The sequence below is a fragment of the Ahaetulla prasina genome, chromosome 2, assembly GCF_028640845.1.
Source record: "Ahaetulla prasina isolate Xishuangbanna chromosome 2, ASM2864084v1, whole genome shotgun sequence".
NCBI lineage: Eukaryota > Metazoa > Chordata > Lepidosauria > Squamata > Colubridae > Ahaetulla > Ahaetulla prasina.
In genome coordinates, this window is record NC_080540.1 from 90686183 (window position 1) to 90703561 (window position 17379).

Consider the following 17379-nt stretch of genomic DNA (forward strand, 5'->3'; position numbering starts at 1 on the left):
TGTTGCATGTAGGACTTTGAAGATACCCTCCCATGGTTTTACTTATGTTTCAATTGTTTAGTACGCCACCCAAAGTCATATTCATGAGATTGGCAGCTATATAGACTTGATAAATAAATAAAGAAACAAATAATGGTCCAACGATGGGCATTGGTTCTTAGAATTAGCTGCTTGAAATAGTATATAAATTTAGGAATGAAGGTAAAAATGACTGTTGTCGATTTATTATTCATAGCTGAATACCTTTCTTTTCCTCCGTGTTTCAGGGATTGACTTGGCAGATTCCAATCAGAGGCTCAGTATCCAAAGGGTGAGAGAAGAAGATGCTGGTCTTTATCTATGCAGTGTCTGCAATGCCAAAGGTTGTGTGAATTCCTCTGCCAGTGTTTCTGTAGAAGGTACTATTACTAATTTCAGTCCTCTGATTTTATAGAGAGATTGGTGTATTTGGAAATAAAGCAGAAGAAGAAGAAAGGTAAACAATTTGGAAGGAAGGAAGGCCTTTTGCCATACTGGAGCCATAAAACAAATTTCATTCTCTATCCTTTATATCATAAAAAGTTATTCCTAACTAGCCCAATCAAAAGAAAATATAGAAAATTTCCAACAATTCCTCCTTGGTTCTTTCTGTATGTTGGCTTTCTCTGTGTATATCCTTGATTTGTTATATGCCTATTTATTTATTTATTTTCTTCTACTTCTTTTGTTCATGATCTTCCTCACCTATAGGCTCAGATGACAGGACCAATGTGGAAATCGTCATCTTAATCGGAACTGGGGTTATTGCCATCTTCTTCTGGATTCTCTTGATCCTCATCTTCTGTAATATCAAGAGAGTAAGGCTTCTTTTCCGTCCTCCATCTAACAAGTTTGATTTGATGTAGTAGCAAACAGAATCATAAACAGCTCCAACCTTAAAATCAGACAAATATTTTACCATTCTTAAATGGGAAATGTAAGAGATGAATCTGAAAGACATCTTATTGGGGAAGATAACATAGGATAGCCATTTCTATAGTCTCATTCCAGTACTGTCATGCTTTTATTCTTCTTCAGGCAAAAATTATCTGCGTTTTCTCAGGAGAAAAAATGGCTGGCAGCCATGAATAATGTTGGCCTTGCTGTGGAAAAGAGCCAAAGAACCAAATAGAACGCCCTTCTCTGTCATTTGCCCATGCTGTTTGTTTGTAAATAAAGTGTAGCACACTTAATAGGAAAAAAAAGTTTCTCACAATGAATCAGTTTCTAGCAGATGTTATATAGAGTGACTGGATGTCAGAACTATTTTTCTTTTTGCTAAGACAAGCAGAGCCAGTGTCAAGGATCAGGATTCGAAGAAAACTAAACAGTGTCACATGCCCTTTGCAAAATGACCACAATTTAGTCTTTCACAATCTTTCTCTTGTGTTGCAGCCTGCTCATGCTGATATCAAGACAGGCTACCTTTCCATTATCATGAATCCAAATGAAGTCCCTTTGGAAGAACAGTGTGAATACCTGACCTATGATTCCAACAAATGGGAATTTCCTCGGGAGAGACTTCGATTAGGTACACAAAAACATTGGGTTTGCTGGTGAGAGAGGAATAGTTGTAAACACTTCCTAGCAATCATGGGGATTCCGATTGCTGATAAGGGTTTGTACCGCATGGTGTTTTTTTTATTATTATTATTTTTTATTTACATTTATATCCCGCTCTTCTCCGAAGACTCAGGGCGGCTTATAGTGTATAAGGCAATAGTCTTATTCTATTTGTATATTTACAAAGTCAACTTATTGCCCCCCCAACAATCTGGGTCCTCATTTTACCTACCTTATAAAGTATGGAAGGCTGAGTCAACCTCGGGCCGGGCTTGAACCTGCAGTAATTGCAGGCTGCTGTGTTCTAATAACAGGCTATCTTACAGCCTGAGCTATTACGGCCCTTATTATGTTGAGTTGTGCTGTAAGAGCAACTCATGGGATCTACAGTTTTTGTGGCCTCAACCCAACATCCACTGTGTTCTGGATTGCAGTATGCATACAGCCAGGGTGGATCTACTCAAAGGTATATGGACAGTGGATACAGCAGTTATTGAAGTGCCATCTTTTCCAGTCTAATGCCCTCACTTTTCTGGTATTTTCTTTTCAAAAGCAAGACATGACATCCCGCTTTAGCTAGCGATTTCCTTCCTTTGCTTTGTTGACACTGCCTCTTTCTCACTTCCTCTCCTTACCCTTACTGTGAAAAGGCAGCACCACCTGTAGATGGTGAAAATGCCATTATTTCCTCTTCCTTTTCATACCTTTATTTCTTTGTTGTCTCCATTTCCTGTTTTGTTTGAGTCTCATTCAAGTCATTGTGAATAGTTATATAAATTCCTCCAATTGAACTCTGGGTTTTTTTTTTTAAAGCCTGCTTTGCACTCCCCTTTTTACTTTTTTTTTCAGGTAAAGTCCTGGGCCATGGGGCTTTTGGGAAAGTAATGGAAGCCTCTGCCTTTGGAATTAACAAAAGCAACAGCTGTGAAACCGTGGCAGTTAAAATGCTGAAAGGTAGGTAAAATAAATGGATTCCATAAATATGAGAATATTAGTGCTTTATCTGGAAGTATCCATCAAGCTACTAATTGTCTCTGGAAGACAATTTTCCCATGATTTTATTTATTTATTTATTTATTTATTTATTTATTTATTTATTTATTTATTTATTTATTTATTTATTTATTTATTTATTTATTATTCACACTTTTATACCGCCCTATCTCCCTAGGGACTCAGGGCAGTTTACAGCCTGATAAAAACATATATATATATATATACAGAGTAAAACATTAATTTAAAAAACTTATTACATAGGCCGAATATTTAAAATAGAGATATAAATAATAAAACCCCATTTAAAACCAGATTTAAAATTTAAACATTTAAAAATTTAAAAATTCTAGTCCAGTCCTGCGCAGATAAATAGATGTGTCTTAAGCTCGCGGCGGAAGGTTCGAAGGTCAGGAAGTTGGCGAAGTCCTGGGGGAAGCTCGTTCCAGAGGGTGGGAGCCCCCACAGAAAAGGCCCTTCCCCTGGGTGTCGCCAGTCGGCACTGCCTGGCCGACGGCACCCTGAGGAGTCCCTCTCTGTGAGAGCGCACGGGTCGGTGAGAGGCATTCGGTGGCAGCAGACGGTCCCGTAAGTAGCCCGGCCCTATGCCATGGAGCGCTTTGAAGATCATTACCAAAACCTTGAAGCGCACCCGGAAGGCCACAGGCAGCCAGTGCAGTCTGCGCAGGAGAGGTGTTACGTGGGAGCGATTTTAACAATCGTTCATCACTTCTTGAATGTTTAATTGTGCTTTGATCAAGAGAAGGCACAAATCTGATCTTACTGGACTAAAATAATATTTGGCTGTCTCCAGTGAGATGAGGATAAAAATCTAGAAATCTAGCAAACAAATGAGAATTTTAGTGGACGTTTCATAAAAAACTACTATTTCATAAAAAACTACTATTCCATAAAAAACAAAACTACCAGAAATAATTGTTGAAAGGTTAAAAGTAAAAAGAAGAAACATGAAGGAAAGTTGGTTGGAGAACAAGATATTTTAATATTTTAATTAACAGAACAGAATATCTTATTTGTAGCTTAGCTGTTAATACAACTGATTAATGTCTTCAGCCCAAAGTACTATAATGGAATATTGATAGAATCTCATTTTATAAAAAGGCTTAAGGCACTTGAAAGTACTAACAGCTTTTTCTAATCAACTTAACATTTTAAATTGCAGCTTTTACATCTCTATTTATTTTAATTCTCTGTGGGGATTCTAAAGCTAACCTCAATGTGAATTAGGGTAGGGAAAACCAAGGAAAATATTCCAAAGGGCTAGGCATTGAGTAATAGCTATTACAACAGAATCAGGGCCTTTTAGTAATTGGAGTTTGGTCTTAAAGCTATTCTCCCTCCACTGTACAGAAATCGTTGCTGTTCCACTGAAATTAGGAAAGTGTTACTGCTACTGTAGATAAAGTCAGCAGAGAGTTACCTTTCTCCTTGCTGTGGTACTTCTAATTTTTCTGGGAGTTTTGAGCGCTTCTTTGTGAAAAAATCATCATGTTTTCCTGCATTACTGCTGTTATTATTACAAAATTTAGTATTACAAATTGGTAATACTAACTACAAATAATCATAGAGTTGAAAGAGGTCATGTAGAGAATCAAGTCCAAAATCTGCACTAAAGTAACACTGCCTAGTCCTTGCATGAAAGAACAATAGAATAGAATAGAATAGAAATTTATTGGCCAAGTGTGATTGGACACACAAGGAATTTGTCTTGGTGCATATGCTCTCAGTGTACATAAAAGAAAAGATACGTTCATCAAGGTACAACATTTACCTTGGAGCTGAATATTATATATTATATTAGAGATGATCATAAAATGCTGGTGCATCTTCAGTCTTCGAAGATTATATCTTTCAATCGTTGAAAATAAATAAGATGCATGTCAGGGTTCCAATTAACACCCCCAACAAAAGAAAACTCCAAGGTTTGAGTTTTCTCAAAGTTACATTTTATTAGAGATGTCATATTGGCACATCTGGGAAAACCTAAATCTGAAAGCTTCCAGGTTTTTCCCACCCAAAGGAAAGTTCATGACCCTACCCAACACCCACATGGTCCAATCCAAACACCGAGCCAACTGGAGATGCTTCCCCGTTCCACCCTCCAAGTGTAGGGCAAGATGTCCTTGACTTTCTGAGAAAGAAACATTATTATGACTATATATCAGCCATGCTCCATACAATCCCTTCTCCCAATTTCCCATAGTAGTAAATGTGGCAGGCCTGAAGATGCAACGAAAAAGATGGCTTCCAGGCCTGACAATATATTGCAATTCAGTATTTGTAGTATCAGTATCTGCTTCAGTCTCTTGCTCAGGTTCAAGTGCCACCTTTTGTAAAGTAGCTGTTGGAAAAAATACCAGAGTACTGTTTACTAGCATTGCTAGTTTATGCTCCATTCCATCTGCTTCAGTGTGTATCAGAAGATTTTTTTAAATTATTATTTTAATGTCCTGGGGTTTATAGTTAGAATTCCAAGCTGTGGGGAAATTTAGGCTCTACTTTGAGCTTCTGTTCAAGTACCACTTGTATACAATTTTTTTAAAAAAATAAGAAATTAAATCAAACTTTTAAAGGTGTTTATGTGTTAGTTTATATAATTTTTATTTATAATTGACTGACCTCACAGACATAATAAATGCTTGTTTTGATTAGTTTTGATTTGAAATTAGAACTAAAATGATGGCAAATTGCTACTGGGTCACAGAGATCTGAGGTGAAATTTGATGTCTTTATAAATAGTATTGATATGGAACTAGATTTTGAAGTAATCATTTCAATTTATTTATCCGTCCATCCATTTATAGCTGCCCCTATATTGAGTTGTCATAGTATATTTATCATGGCCTTAAGCTGAAGCAAAATGCTTCAGAATTTTATTATTATATATATAGAAAACAACTCAGTTTTAAAACACAGCATTAAACCTCAGTCACACAGAATAATAGTGATCAATCTTTCCATTACATTAATATACATTCAGTTCATAAGCAGCAAGTGACTGTATATCATCAATCCAAGGTTGTAAATCCAGGCTGACACATTCCTTCCCTTCTAAAAGAGTAAAATTATATATTTCTTCTTATAATAATAGATTGTAAAGTATTGGCTTATAATTCAGAATCTCATTCACAACCTTAAACTGTACTGGTCCTACCCAAACCACAATTAACAAACTTAAAAACAAAAAATCAAAATGAGACTATAGGGGTTGTATGCATTTGGTACTTAATTTAAAAGTAAGTAAATTTACAGTAAATCTTTTCTTAAAAAATATTTTACAGCCCAGGGACAAACTGAGAATATCATTAATTTGCATGCTTAATTAATTGTTATGGAAGTTTGTAAATGTTCCTATTTTTTCCTATAAATTTGAAACCCAGATATGCAAACAGTCTCAATGTAATAATGCTCCCATTCAGGTCTAAGAAACTGATCATTAGAGTAGTATTACGTAATGGGAACATAAATACTTTTTCCTGTGAATAGTCATTGATATATGAGAAAAATCCATTTAGGAGGATTAGCAAAGGTGGTGGCTAGATTCAGAGCCAGAAGTGGGTGAAGCTACAGTATCTCTGTAACTTTCTACCAATCAAATTAATTGGACCAAAAAGCTACACTGCATAAGCACTTTGGCTCTGAGATGGTATTAGGGAAAAAAAGTTACTTGATGGTAGTCACTATAGGTTGTCCATCTGTACTTATGAAAAGCAATCAAAATAGATTTTAAGTCAATAATTTTATTAGTTGGAATCAAGATCTTGTCCTCACTGTATGCTACTTATATTTTTCCCCATACATTTCTATTGACTTGTGCTGTAGTAAATGAACTACCAGTGCTATGGTGGATTTCCACTGCCCTATTTTCTCTATTTTCAGAAGCAAATCCCAACTCATAAAGCGGGGCTTAGTCCTAAGTACGTGCATTTAAAGTTCTGATGTAAGAGTAAAATATTTGGAAGAAAAAAGGCTTTGTTGCGCTGGCACAATATCCATGTAAATAAATGGCCTTATTCAACAGGTTGCATGTAGTTGCAAAGACCTGCTTTAAAAACAGGATGTGTGAAGAGAGGGTTCTTTTGTTTACAATGAATTGTTCTCCCTATGTATTGTAGATGTTTTTTATCCTTCCATCTGAAACTTAAATATAAATTTGAATGATTGAAAGACTAATACCGATACGTATAACTGAAGCTAGACTTGTTTCAGAGGGAGCTACTGCAAGTGAGCACAAGGCTCTCATGTCAGAACTGAAGATCCTCATTCACATAGGAAACCATCTGAACGTGGTAAATCTCCTGGGGGCTTGCACCAAACCTAATGGTAAATATGCTTCATCAGTATTGAGCGGCAAATGGGAAAAATAAAGCAATGCTACAAAATCCTTTTGTTTGATTAAGCACAAGTTCTGATGTCAAATATTGCACTTATGCAGATTTGCAGGGGTGTGTGCTCTATTCAACAGTAAAACAATTCCTTTAGATATAAAGTTCTACCAGGAATTGCCATAAGATGGGTGGCTATATAAACATTTTAAATAAATCATTGAAACTGAAAGTCTGCAGAGTTGCTGCTAATTATTATTATTGATAATATTTAACTCAACCAACTGAACCACCCTTGAAAGACAGTTACAGTTCATAACTTTTTCTGTGTTCCAAAGACGTTTTTCCTGAAAGACAACTGGACCTTCTTGGGGTTTTTTCCCCTTTGAAAACGTTATCCAAGAAGTTTCTTCAGGTTTAGAAGTTGATCTGAAGAAAGGTCTTGGATGAGAAGCAAAAGTCCAACAACATGACCTGGATGATTGACATTTTCTGTGCAATTCCCTTCCTTCCTTTCTTCATTGGCTTTTCTTTCGCAGGTCCCCTCATGGTAATTGTTGAATTCTGCAAATATGGAAACCTCTCGAATTATTTGCGAACCAAACGGGAAGGATTCAGCCCTTACAGGGTATGTAACTGATGTTTTCTTAGCACTGTTTCTAATCCCTATTTTTGGAGAAGGTGATGATCTTCTGAAAAAAAATTAGCAATGATATTGGAAGTATGCTGCATGCATAAACTTTTATTTAGCAGTTCATGTTGCTTGATATTTGAATGGGAAACTAACTACGTGAGATGGGAAGATATAATTTGTGACTGAAGATATCACCTTGTTGGAAAAATAGTGATTATGATAATAATGATGTTTCTCCATTGTGAAACCATACCTTTTGCTTCCAAATTGCCGTCCCTAGTTGTGAGTTTAATAATCTGGGAATCTGGCAAAGAGAAAATCAGCTGATGGGGCAAAGTAGGAAGGCTTGTGGAAGCAAGAAGAATACACCATTTTTTCTCATTTATTGTTCCACTGTTTTAAATTGTCCCCTTTTTCAATCAAGTTCAGAAGCAGTATGTCTTTAAATGTCTGTTGCATGGGAACAACAATGGAAAGCTACTCTTGTCCTCGTATTCAGTTTGTGGGCTGCCAAAGGCATGTAGAAGTCAGCATTGCAAAAAGGGAGACTGGAATGGATGGAACTCTGTATCTGTCTTCATTTGTTTAGTCTCGCCCAGACTAAATTTCAGATTTATAGATTAGCACTCTCCATTCTTCCTGATGTTGTACAAATTTGTTTAATGTTTCTTCTTTCATGATATCAATCCTTTGCCACCTCTTTTTTTTTTTTAACCATAACTGATTTAGCTAAGCAATTTGATTGCAGGACATGACTAATATGAGGAACCAACCAAACAACAACATAAAATGAGGTACTCTTAGGTTGGAAAGCTTCCAGTGATATCACTGGTTTAGTGAAGCCTAATATCTCCTTGTTCGATACTGTTTGCTGTGTAAAATGTGCACAGTACAGATAGTCCTCAACTTATGATCACAATTGGGTCATAATAAGTCAGGGTGATCACCACGTGATGGGATTCAATTTTACAACCATTTTACGATGGCCGTAAAGGGAGTCACTGCAGTGGTTAAACAAATCATGTGGTCATTAAGAAAATCCATCTTATCCAATATCCTTTTCCATTATTGGCTGAATTAGGTGTAATTGATTTGGATACAATCCATTTGGTGAAATCCATGTGTATAAATAGTGTTATAGTTGAATAAACAATGTAGCTGATTTTCTTGCTTGTTATCAGTGCTCCTCCATTCCTTCTGATGTTGTCATTTCTGTCAACCCATCTAGCTGAATGTCGCTGTTCCCAGTCCAGTTGATGGCAAGAATGCCTATTTTGATCCTAGCCATTCTTTCTTGAAGATATCCAGCTTCCCGTGGTTCATACTTCTTACACTCCAGTTCCAATCATACAGCCTTGTTCATTTTGTTCCAGCACAGATGGTGCCTTTCATCGTAGGCTTCATTAGCATTCAGGCTCTTCAAGGGGATTTATGCTGCTGTCTCATTATCTCCTAGACTACTTGTAACACGTTGGTCTTCCCAGTAGCACATTTGATACTTTCTTCCCTGGAACTCCAACCTTTGCTATCATAGTCAAATTTTTCTCTGAATTTTCCCACAAAACTTTTATTTTTATTAAATATGTCTTCAAAATTCAGAGGTGAAAGATTTAGAATTCCAGTGGCAGCACATCCAGCAACAATCTCTTAGGTATTTGATTAAGCACAAGTTCTGATGTCAAATATTGCACTTATGCAGATTTGCAGGGGTGTGTGCTCTATTCCAGAGGTCTCCAACCCCTGGCCATAGTTGACAACCGGGCTGTGGCCTGTTCAAAACTGGGCTGGAAGAAATGGGAAAGTGTGCATGGGTGAAGCTCCGCTCACATGAGCATTGGGCGCTTGTGTCCTGCAAGTGGAACTTTGTGGGCAAGCCGCTCTCCGCTCAAGCATCCTCTGCTCGCACAAGTAGAGCTTCGCAAACGAGCACAAGTGCCTGCTGCTTAGCAGAGTGAAGCCCTGTGTGCATGCGCAAACACCTTCCACTCGCGCGCAAAGCTCCATTCACATGAGTGGAGAATGCGTACGTGCCACTCGCACAAATGGAGCTGTGCATGCACATGTGCACCTACCACTCACATGCACACCGGGCAGAGCCCAGCTGCAAAGATTGGGAACCAATGCTCTATTCAACAGTAAAACAATTCCTTTAGATATAAAGTTCTACCAGGAATTGCCATAAGATGGGTGGCTATATAAACATTTTAAATAAATCATTGAAACTGAAAGTCTGCAGAGTTGCTGCTAATTATTATTATTGATAATATTTAACTCAACCAACTGAACCACCCCTTGAAAGACAGTTACAGTTCATAACTTTTTCTGTGTTCCAAAGACGTTTTTCCTGAAAGACAACTGGACCTTCTTGGGGTTTTTTTCCCTTTGAAAACGTTATCCAAGAAGTTTCTTCAGGTTTAGAAGTTGATCTGAAGAAAGGTCTTGGATGAGAAGCAAAAGTCCAACAACATGACCTGGATGATTGACATTTTCTGTGCAATTCCCTTCCTTCCTTTCTTCATTGGCTTTTCTTTCGCAGGTCCCCTCATGGTAATTGTTGAATTCTGCAAATATGGAAACCTCTCCAATTATTTGCGAACCAAACGGGAAGGATTCAGCCCTTACAGGGTATGTAACTGATGTTTTCTTAGCACTGTTTCTAATCCCTATTTTTGGAGAAGGTGATGATCTGAAGAAAATTTAGCAATGATATTGGAAGTATGCTGCATGCATAAACTTTTATTTAGCAGTTCATGTTGCTTGATATTTGAATGGGAAACTAACTACGTGAGATGGTAAGATATAATTTGTGACTGAAGATATCACCTTGTTGGAAAAATAGTGATTATGATAATAATGATGTTTCTCCATTGTGAAACCATACCTTTTGCTTCCAAATTGCCGTCCCTAGTTGTGAGTTTAATAATCTGGGAATCTGGCAAAGAGAAAATCAGCTGATGGGGCAAAGTAGGAAGGCTTGTGGAAGCAAGAAGAATACACCATTTTTTCTCATTTATTGTTCCACTGTTTTAAATTGTCCCCTTTTTCAATCAAGTTCAGAAGCAGTATGTCTTTAAATGTCTGTTGCATGGGAACAACAATGGAAAGCTACTCTTGTCCTCGTATTCAGTTTGTGGGCTGCCAAAGGCATGTAGAAGTCAGCATTGCAAAAAGGGAGACTGGAATGGATGGAACTCTGTATCTGTCTTCATTTGTTTAGTCTCGCCCAGACTAAATTTCAGATTTATAGATTAGCACTCTCCATTCTTCCTGATGTTGTACAAATTTGTTTAATGTTTCTTCTTTCATGATATCAATCCTTTGCCACCTCTTTTTTTTTTAACCATAACTGATTTAGCTAAGCAATTTGATTGCAGGACATGACTAATATGAGGAACCAACCAAACAACAACATAAAATGAGGTACTCTTAGGTTGGAAAGCTTCCAGTGATATCACTGGTTTAGTGAAGCCTAATATCTCCTTGTTTGATACTGTTTGCTGTGTAAAATGTGCACAGTACAGATAGTCCTCAACTTATGATCACAATTGGGTCATAATAAGCCAGGGTGATCACCACGTGATGGGATTCAATTTTACAACCATTTTATGATGGCCGTAAAGGGAGTCACTGCAGTGGTTAAACAAATCATGTGGTCATTAAGAAAATCCATCTTATCCAATATCCTTTTCCATTATTGGCAGCATTAGGTGTAATTGATTTGGATGTGATACAATCCATTTGGTGAAATCCATGTGTATAAATAGTGTTATAGTTGAATAAACAATGTAGCTGATTTTCTTGATAGAACTTCAGCAAGTGATCACCTACTGCATTCCTTTCTCCTAAACGAAATCTGTCAACAATTTCTGTTTTTTCTCAGATTTGGAGGTTGAAATTTCCATAATGTTATACTATATACTATGTACTTTTTATTAGTTTTTCTGTAATCTTTTTGAACGTTAGCATAACATTGTTCTATTTCTTCTTTGGATGCAGCTGTAGGTGCATTTATTTGGAAAATGGTGACATTCCGAAGCTTTGCTTTGATTCAAATCACCATTACACTGTAATTTACTTGTTTGGAACCTTTCAACTTATTTGATGATTTTCTTGCTTGTTATCAGTGCTCCTCCATTCCTTCTGATGTTGTCATTTCTGTCAACCCATCTAGCTGAATGTCGCTGTTCCCAGTCCAGTTGATGGCAAGAATGCCTATTTTGATCCTAGCCATTCTTTCTTGAAGATATCCAGCTTCCCGTGGTTCATACTTCTTACACTCCAGTTCCAATCATACAGCCTTGTTCATTTTGTTCCAGCACAGATGGTGCCTTTCATCGTAGGCTTCATTAGCATTCAGGCTCTTCAAGGGGATTTATGCTGCTGTCTCATTATCTCCTAAACTACTTGTAACACGTTGGTCTTCCCAGTAGCACATTTGATACTTTCTTCCCTGGAACTCCAACCTTTGCTATCATAGTCAAATTTTTCTCTGAATTTTTCCCACAAAACTTTATTTTTTTATCTATCTATCTATCTATCTATCTATCTATCTATCTATCTATCTATCTATCTATCTATCTATCTATCTATCTATCTATCTATCTATCTATCTATCTATCTATCTATCTATCTATTTATCTATTTAATTTATATGCTGTCCATTTCACTGTCAAGCAACATTACATTATGAAAACATAATATAAAACAGTAAGACCTGTAAAAATGTTAAAAGATATAATATTAAGAAACATCAAATTTAATCAAAAGTTAGATAAAAGAGACCAATATGTAAATAGGCCGTGGGAGGAATCTTCCTATATTACTAACCACCTTCAAAATAAAATACACCATTGGCATCCCCAAGCCAGTTGCCAGGTGAGGTTTTCAGGGTCTTTTGGAAGGCCAAGAGGGTGGAGGCAGAGCTCACTTTGAGAGGCACAATATTCCAAATGTTACAGCAAAAAACGTTTTTCTCCTGGACCCTGCCGGCTGAAATTCTTTGCCAATGGAGTCCGCAGCATATCCTTTCTTGATAATAATATAATTGGAATAGATCACTAGGTCTTTCTCCAGCCCTTCCCATTTGTCTGGGCTTAGGAATGGCATTTAGAAGTACTATAAGATACAAATAGAGATTTCTTATTTTCATACCCACTTTATAAGCTGTTTGCCTCATCTGTATTGTGACTTGTATGTCCGCTATTCCCATGTTTACTCTATCTTTCTATCTGCTCAGTAAAGTTTAGTGTGTTTGGACTGTTTGATCTAATATGAGAAGAAATATCCCTATTGATTGAATCACTGAATAATTTGCCTCCTAATAACTATGAGCCATGGTGGCTCAGTGATTAGAATGCAGTACTGCAGGCTACTTCTGCTGCCTGCTGGCTGCCTGCAGTTTGGCAGTTCAGTTGTCACTGGCTCAGTGTTGTCACAGCCTTCCATCCTTCTGAGGTCTATAAAATGAGGACCCAGATTGTTGTGGGGGCGCAATATGCTGAATCTGTAAACTGCTTGGAGAGGGCTAGAAAGGGCTAGAAAGCACTGTGAAGTGGTATCTAAATCTAAGTCCTATTGCTATTGCTAACTTTTGTCATCCGGTTGTCTTCCCAGGAAAAATCTCCAAGGCTGCGCATCCAAGTTCGTTCCATTGTGGAAGCAGTTCGAGCAGACAAAAGGAGCCAATCGTGCACCCATGACAGTGCAATTTTTAATAGACTTCTAGTGAACAAGAGTCAGACAGCACCATCACCACATTTCATACAAGAAGGTAAAAAATGGTGTCTGACTGTTTGTCCTTCAGAGGACTATAATTCATTGTGCAGGGTTTCTTAAATCATGGTGTTAACAAATCTTGAAAAACAATGGTAACTATGTGGGTTACTATTTATCCTAATCTTAGCTATTAGAAAAAAAAATGGGCAAGAAAGATACTGGAAGTTTTGTGTATTTTACATGGAGAGCCTGAGGAATTGGACTATTCACCATCAGTGTAAATGGTAACAGTAGTATGTGTTCTTGGCAGTTTATAGGATAGGGAGAAATAGTGAGTCATTATTTAAATTTCTTCTTCATAAGAATTAGGTCACAATAAAGTCAAGAAAGACCCAGAATTTTCAGGGGATCGTGTTATGCAATTATATAATATATGCCATCAAATGAAAATGAATGAAGGTATGCCTATAATAGGAGTGAGGATTTCATGACACTGGCTGCATGTGCTTCCCCAGAGATTTTGATAATAGTTTTTATTAATGAATACAATTATTACTAGTTGTATAGCTGAAGCAATTTTATTCAAATATATATTTGAGAAATTTCACTGATATGAATAATAATTACAATAATTATGCTAACATATTCACTAAATAAGCTGGTTTGTAGTCATAAAAATATTTTTCTTTCATATTGTTTCAAAAATAGGAGTTTAACATTTTGCCCTTCCCAATTCTCTCTTAGAGACCAAATATTTTGTATGAGACAGTTCCGTTTTATCAAAACAATCTCCTGCCTTTCTGTCACTTCATGAATATATAAAACTTTCCAGAAATATTTACCATTTTAGCTAAGGTCACAGGGCAAAGATATATGATTCTACAAAAGATCAGTATCATTCCATGGCTTAATCGTTTGTAGCACCTGTGCAAAAAGAAACACACAGTTTTCCTGCAGGCAAGCAATTTTGTTATCTGTATTTCTTTTTTCAATCAGGAAACAGATTAATTCAGAATATTGAACACTGAATGAATTTAAGATTTATATATTAAATTCAGTTTCAGAAATATCGTGTGTGTGTGTATGGGTGTGGGTGAGAGAGAAGAGAAATACTTTTATTTGGATAAGAATATATGCATAAAGTTGTCAAAAACCTCTGTGCTCATCCTGTTTTATCATTTTGATAATATCTCCTTGAAAGCCCTCTTTATTTTTTATTAAATATGTCTTCAAAATTCAGAGGTGAAAGATTTAGAATTCCAGTGGCAGCACATCCAGCAACAATCTCTTAGGTATTTGAAAGAGACAGAATAAAGGGGGGGAAACAGATTAATTCAGAATATTGAACACTGAATGAATTTAAGATTTATATATTAAATTCAGTTTCAGAAATATCGTGTGTGTGTGTATGGGTGTGGGTGAGAGAGAAGAGAAATACTTTTATTTGGATAAGAATATATGCATAAAGTTGTCAAAAACCTCTGTGCTCATCCTGTTTTATCATTTTGATAATATCTCCTTGAAAGCCCTCTTTATTTTTTATTAAATATGTCTTCAAAATTCAGAGGTGAAAGATTTAGAATTCCAGTGGCAGCACATCCAGCAACAATCTCTTAGGTATTTGAAAGAGACAGAATAAAGGGGGGGAAACAGATTAATTCAGAATATTGAACACTGAATGAATTTAAGATTTATATATTAAATTCAGTTTCAGAAATATCGTGTGTGTGTGTGTATGGGTGTGGGTGTGGGTGAGAGAGAAGAGAAATACTTTTATTTGGATAAGAATATATGCATAAAGTTGTCAAAAAACCTCTGTGCTCATCCTGTTTTATCATTTTGATAATAGTTTTATTTTATTTTATTTTATTTTATTTTATTTTATTTTATTTTATTTTATTTTATTTTATTTTATTTTATTTTATTTTATTTTATTTTATTTTATTTTATTTTATTTTATTTTATTTTATTTTATTTTATTTTATTTTATTTTATTTTATTTTATTTTATTTTATTTTATTTTATTTTATTTTATTTTATTTTATTTTATTTTATTTTATTTTATTTTATTTTATTTTATTTTATTTTATTTTATTTTATTTTATTTTATTTTATTTTATTTTATTTTATTTTATTTTATTTTATTTTATTTTATTTTATTTTATTTTATTTTATTTTATTTTATTTTATTTTATTTTATTTTATTTTATTTTATTTTATTTTATTTTATTTTATTTTATTTTATTTTATTTTATTTTATTTTATTTTATTTTATTTTATTTTATTTTATTTTATTTTATTTTATTTTATTTTATTTTATTTTATTTTATTTTATTTTATTTTATTTTATTTTATTTTATTTTATTTTATTTTATTTTATTTTATTTTATTTTATTTTATTTTATTTTATTTTATTTTATTTTATTTTATTTTATTTTATTTTATTTTATTTTATTTTATTTTATTTTATTTTATTTTATTTTATTTTATTTTATTTTATTTTATTTTATTTTATTTTATTTTATTTTATTTTATTTTATTTTATTTTATTTTATTTTATTTTATTTTATTTTATTTTATTTTATTTTATTTTATTTTATTTTATTTTATTTTATTTTATTTTATTTTATTTTATTTTATTTTATTTTATTTTATTTTATTTTATTTTATTTTATTTTATTTTATTTTATTTTATTTTATTTTATTTTATTTTATTTTATTTTATTTTATTTTATTTTATTTTATTTTATTTTATTTTATTTTATTTTATTTTATTTTATTTTATTTTATTTTATTTTATTTTATTTTATTTTATTTTATTTTATTTTATTTTATTTTATTTTATTTTATTTTATTTTATTTTATTTTATTTTATTTTATTTTATTTTATTTTATTTTATTTTATTTTATTTTATTTTATTTTATTTTATTTTATTTTATTTTATTTTATTTTATTTTATTTTATTTTATTTTATTTTATTTTATTTTATTTTATTTTATTTTATTTTATTTTATTTTATTTTATTTTATTTTATTTTATTTTATTTTATTTTATTTTATTTTATTTTATTTTATTTTATTTTATTTTATTTTATTTTATTTTATTTTATTTTATTTTATTTTATTTTATTTTATTTTATTTTATTTTATTTTATTTTATTTTATTTTATTTTATTTTATTTTATTTTATTTTATTTTATTTTATTTTATTTTATTTTATTTTATTTTATTTTATTTTATTTTATTTTATTTTATTTTATTTTATTTTATTTTATTTTATTTTATTTTATTTTATTTTATTTTATTTTATTTTATTTTATTTTATTTTATTTTATTTTATTTTATTTTATTTTATTTTATTTTATTTTATTTTATTTTATTTTATTTTATTTTATTTTATTTTATTTTATTTTATTTTATTTTATTTTATTTTATTTTATTTTATTTTATTTTATTTTATTTTATTTTATTTTATTTTATTTTATTTTATTTTATTTTATTTTATTTTATTTTATTTTATTTTATTTTATTTTATTTTATTTTATTTTATTTTATTTTATTTTATTTTATTTTATTTTATTTTATTTTATTTTATTTTATTTTATTTTATTTTATTTTATTTTATTTTATTTTATTTTATTTTATTTTATTTTATTTTATTTTATTTTATTTTATTTTATTTTATTTTATTTTATTTTATTTTATTTTATTTTATTTTATTTTATTTTATTTTATTTTATTTTATTTTATTTTATTTTATTTTATTTTATTTTATTTTATTTTATTTTATTTTATTTTATTTTATTTTATTTTATTTTATTTTATTTTATTTTATTTTATTTTATTTTATTTTATTTTATTTTATTTTATTTTATTTTATTTTATTTTATTTTATTTTATTTTATTTTATTTTATTTTATTTTATTTTATTTTATTTTATTTTATTTTATTTTATTTTATTTTATTTTATTTTATTTTATTTTATTTTATTTTATTTTATTTTATTTTATTTTATTTTATTTTATTTTATTTTATTTTATTTTATTTTATTTTATTTTATTTTATTTTATTTTATTTTATTTTATTTTATTTTATTTTATTTTATTTTAT

The 17379-nt window shown here is 31.8% G+C and overlaps 1 protein-coding gene across 4 annotated transcripts in view; it reads left to right on the forward strand.

Annotated features, from left to right (window-relative positions):
• The window catches only part of FLT4 (fms related receptor tyrosine kinase 4), a 143442-nt gene that overhangs the window by 100214 nt on the left and 25849 nt on the right, over positions 1 to 17379 (forward strand). For 3 of the 4 annotated variants that reach the window (XM_058168427.1, XM_058168429.1, XM_058168428.1), the window contains exons 15-21: positions 267 to 398; positions 730 to 836; positions 1414 to 1549; positions 2431 to 2535; positions 6805 to 6918; positions 10091 to 10179; positions 13168 to 13324. In XM_058168427.1, the coding sequence (XP_058024410.1) occupies positions 267 to 398; positions 730 to 836; positions 1414 to 1549; positions 2431 to 2535; positions 6805 to 6918; positions 10091 to 10179; positions 13168 to 13324 (840 nt within the window). Of the gene's footprint in view, positions 1 to 266; positions 399 to 729; positions 837 to 1413; positions 1550 to 2430; positions 2536 to 6804; positions 6919 to 7459; positions 7549 to 10090; positions 10180 to 13167; positions 13325 to 17379 lie in introns of all 4 variants that reach the window. The other variant, XM_058168426.1, reaches the window with a different exon arrangement.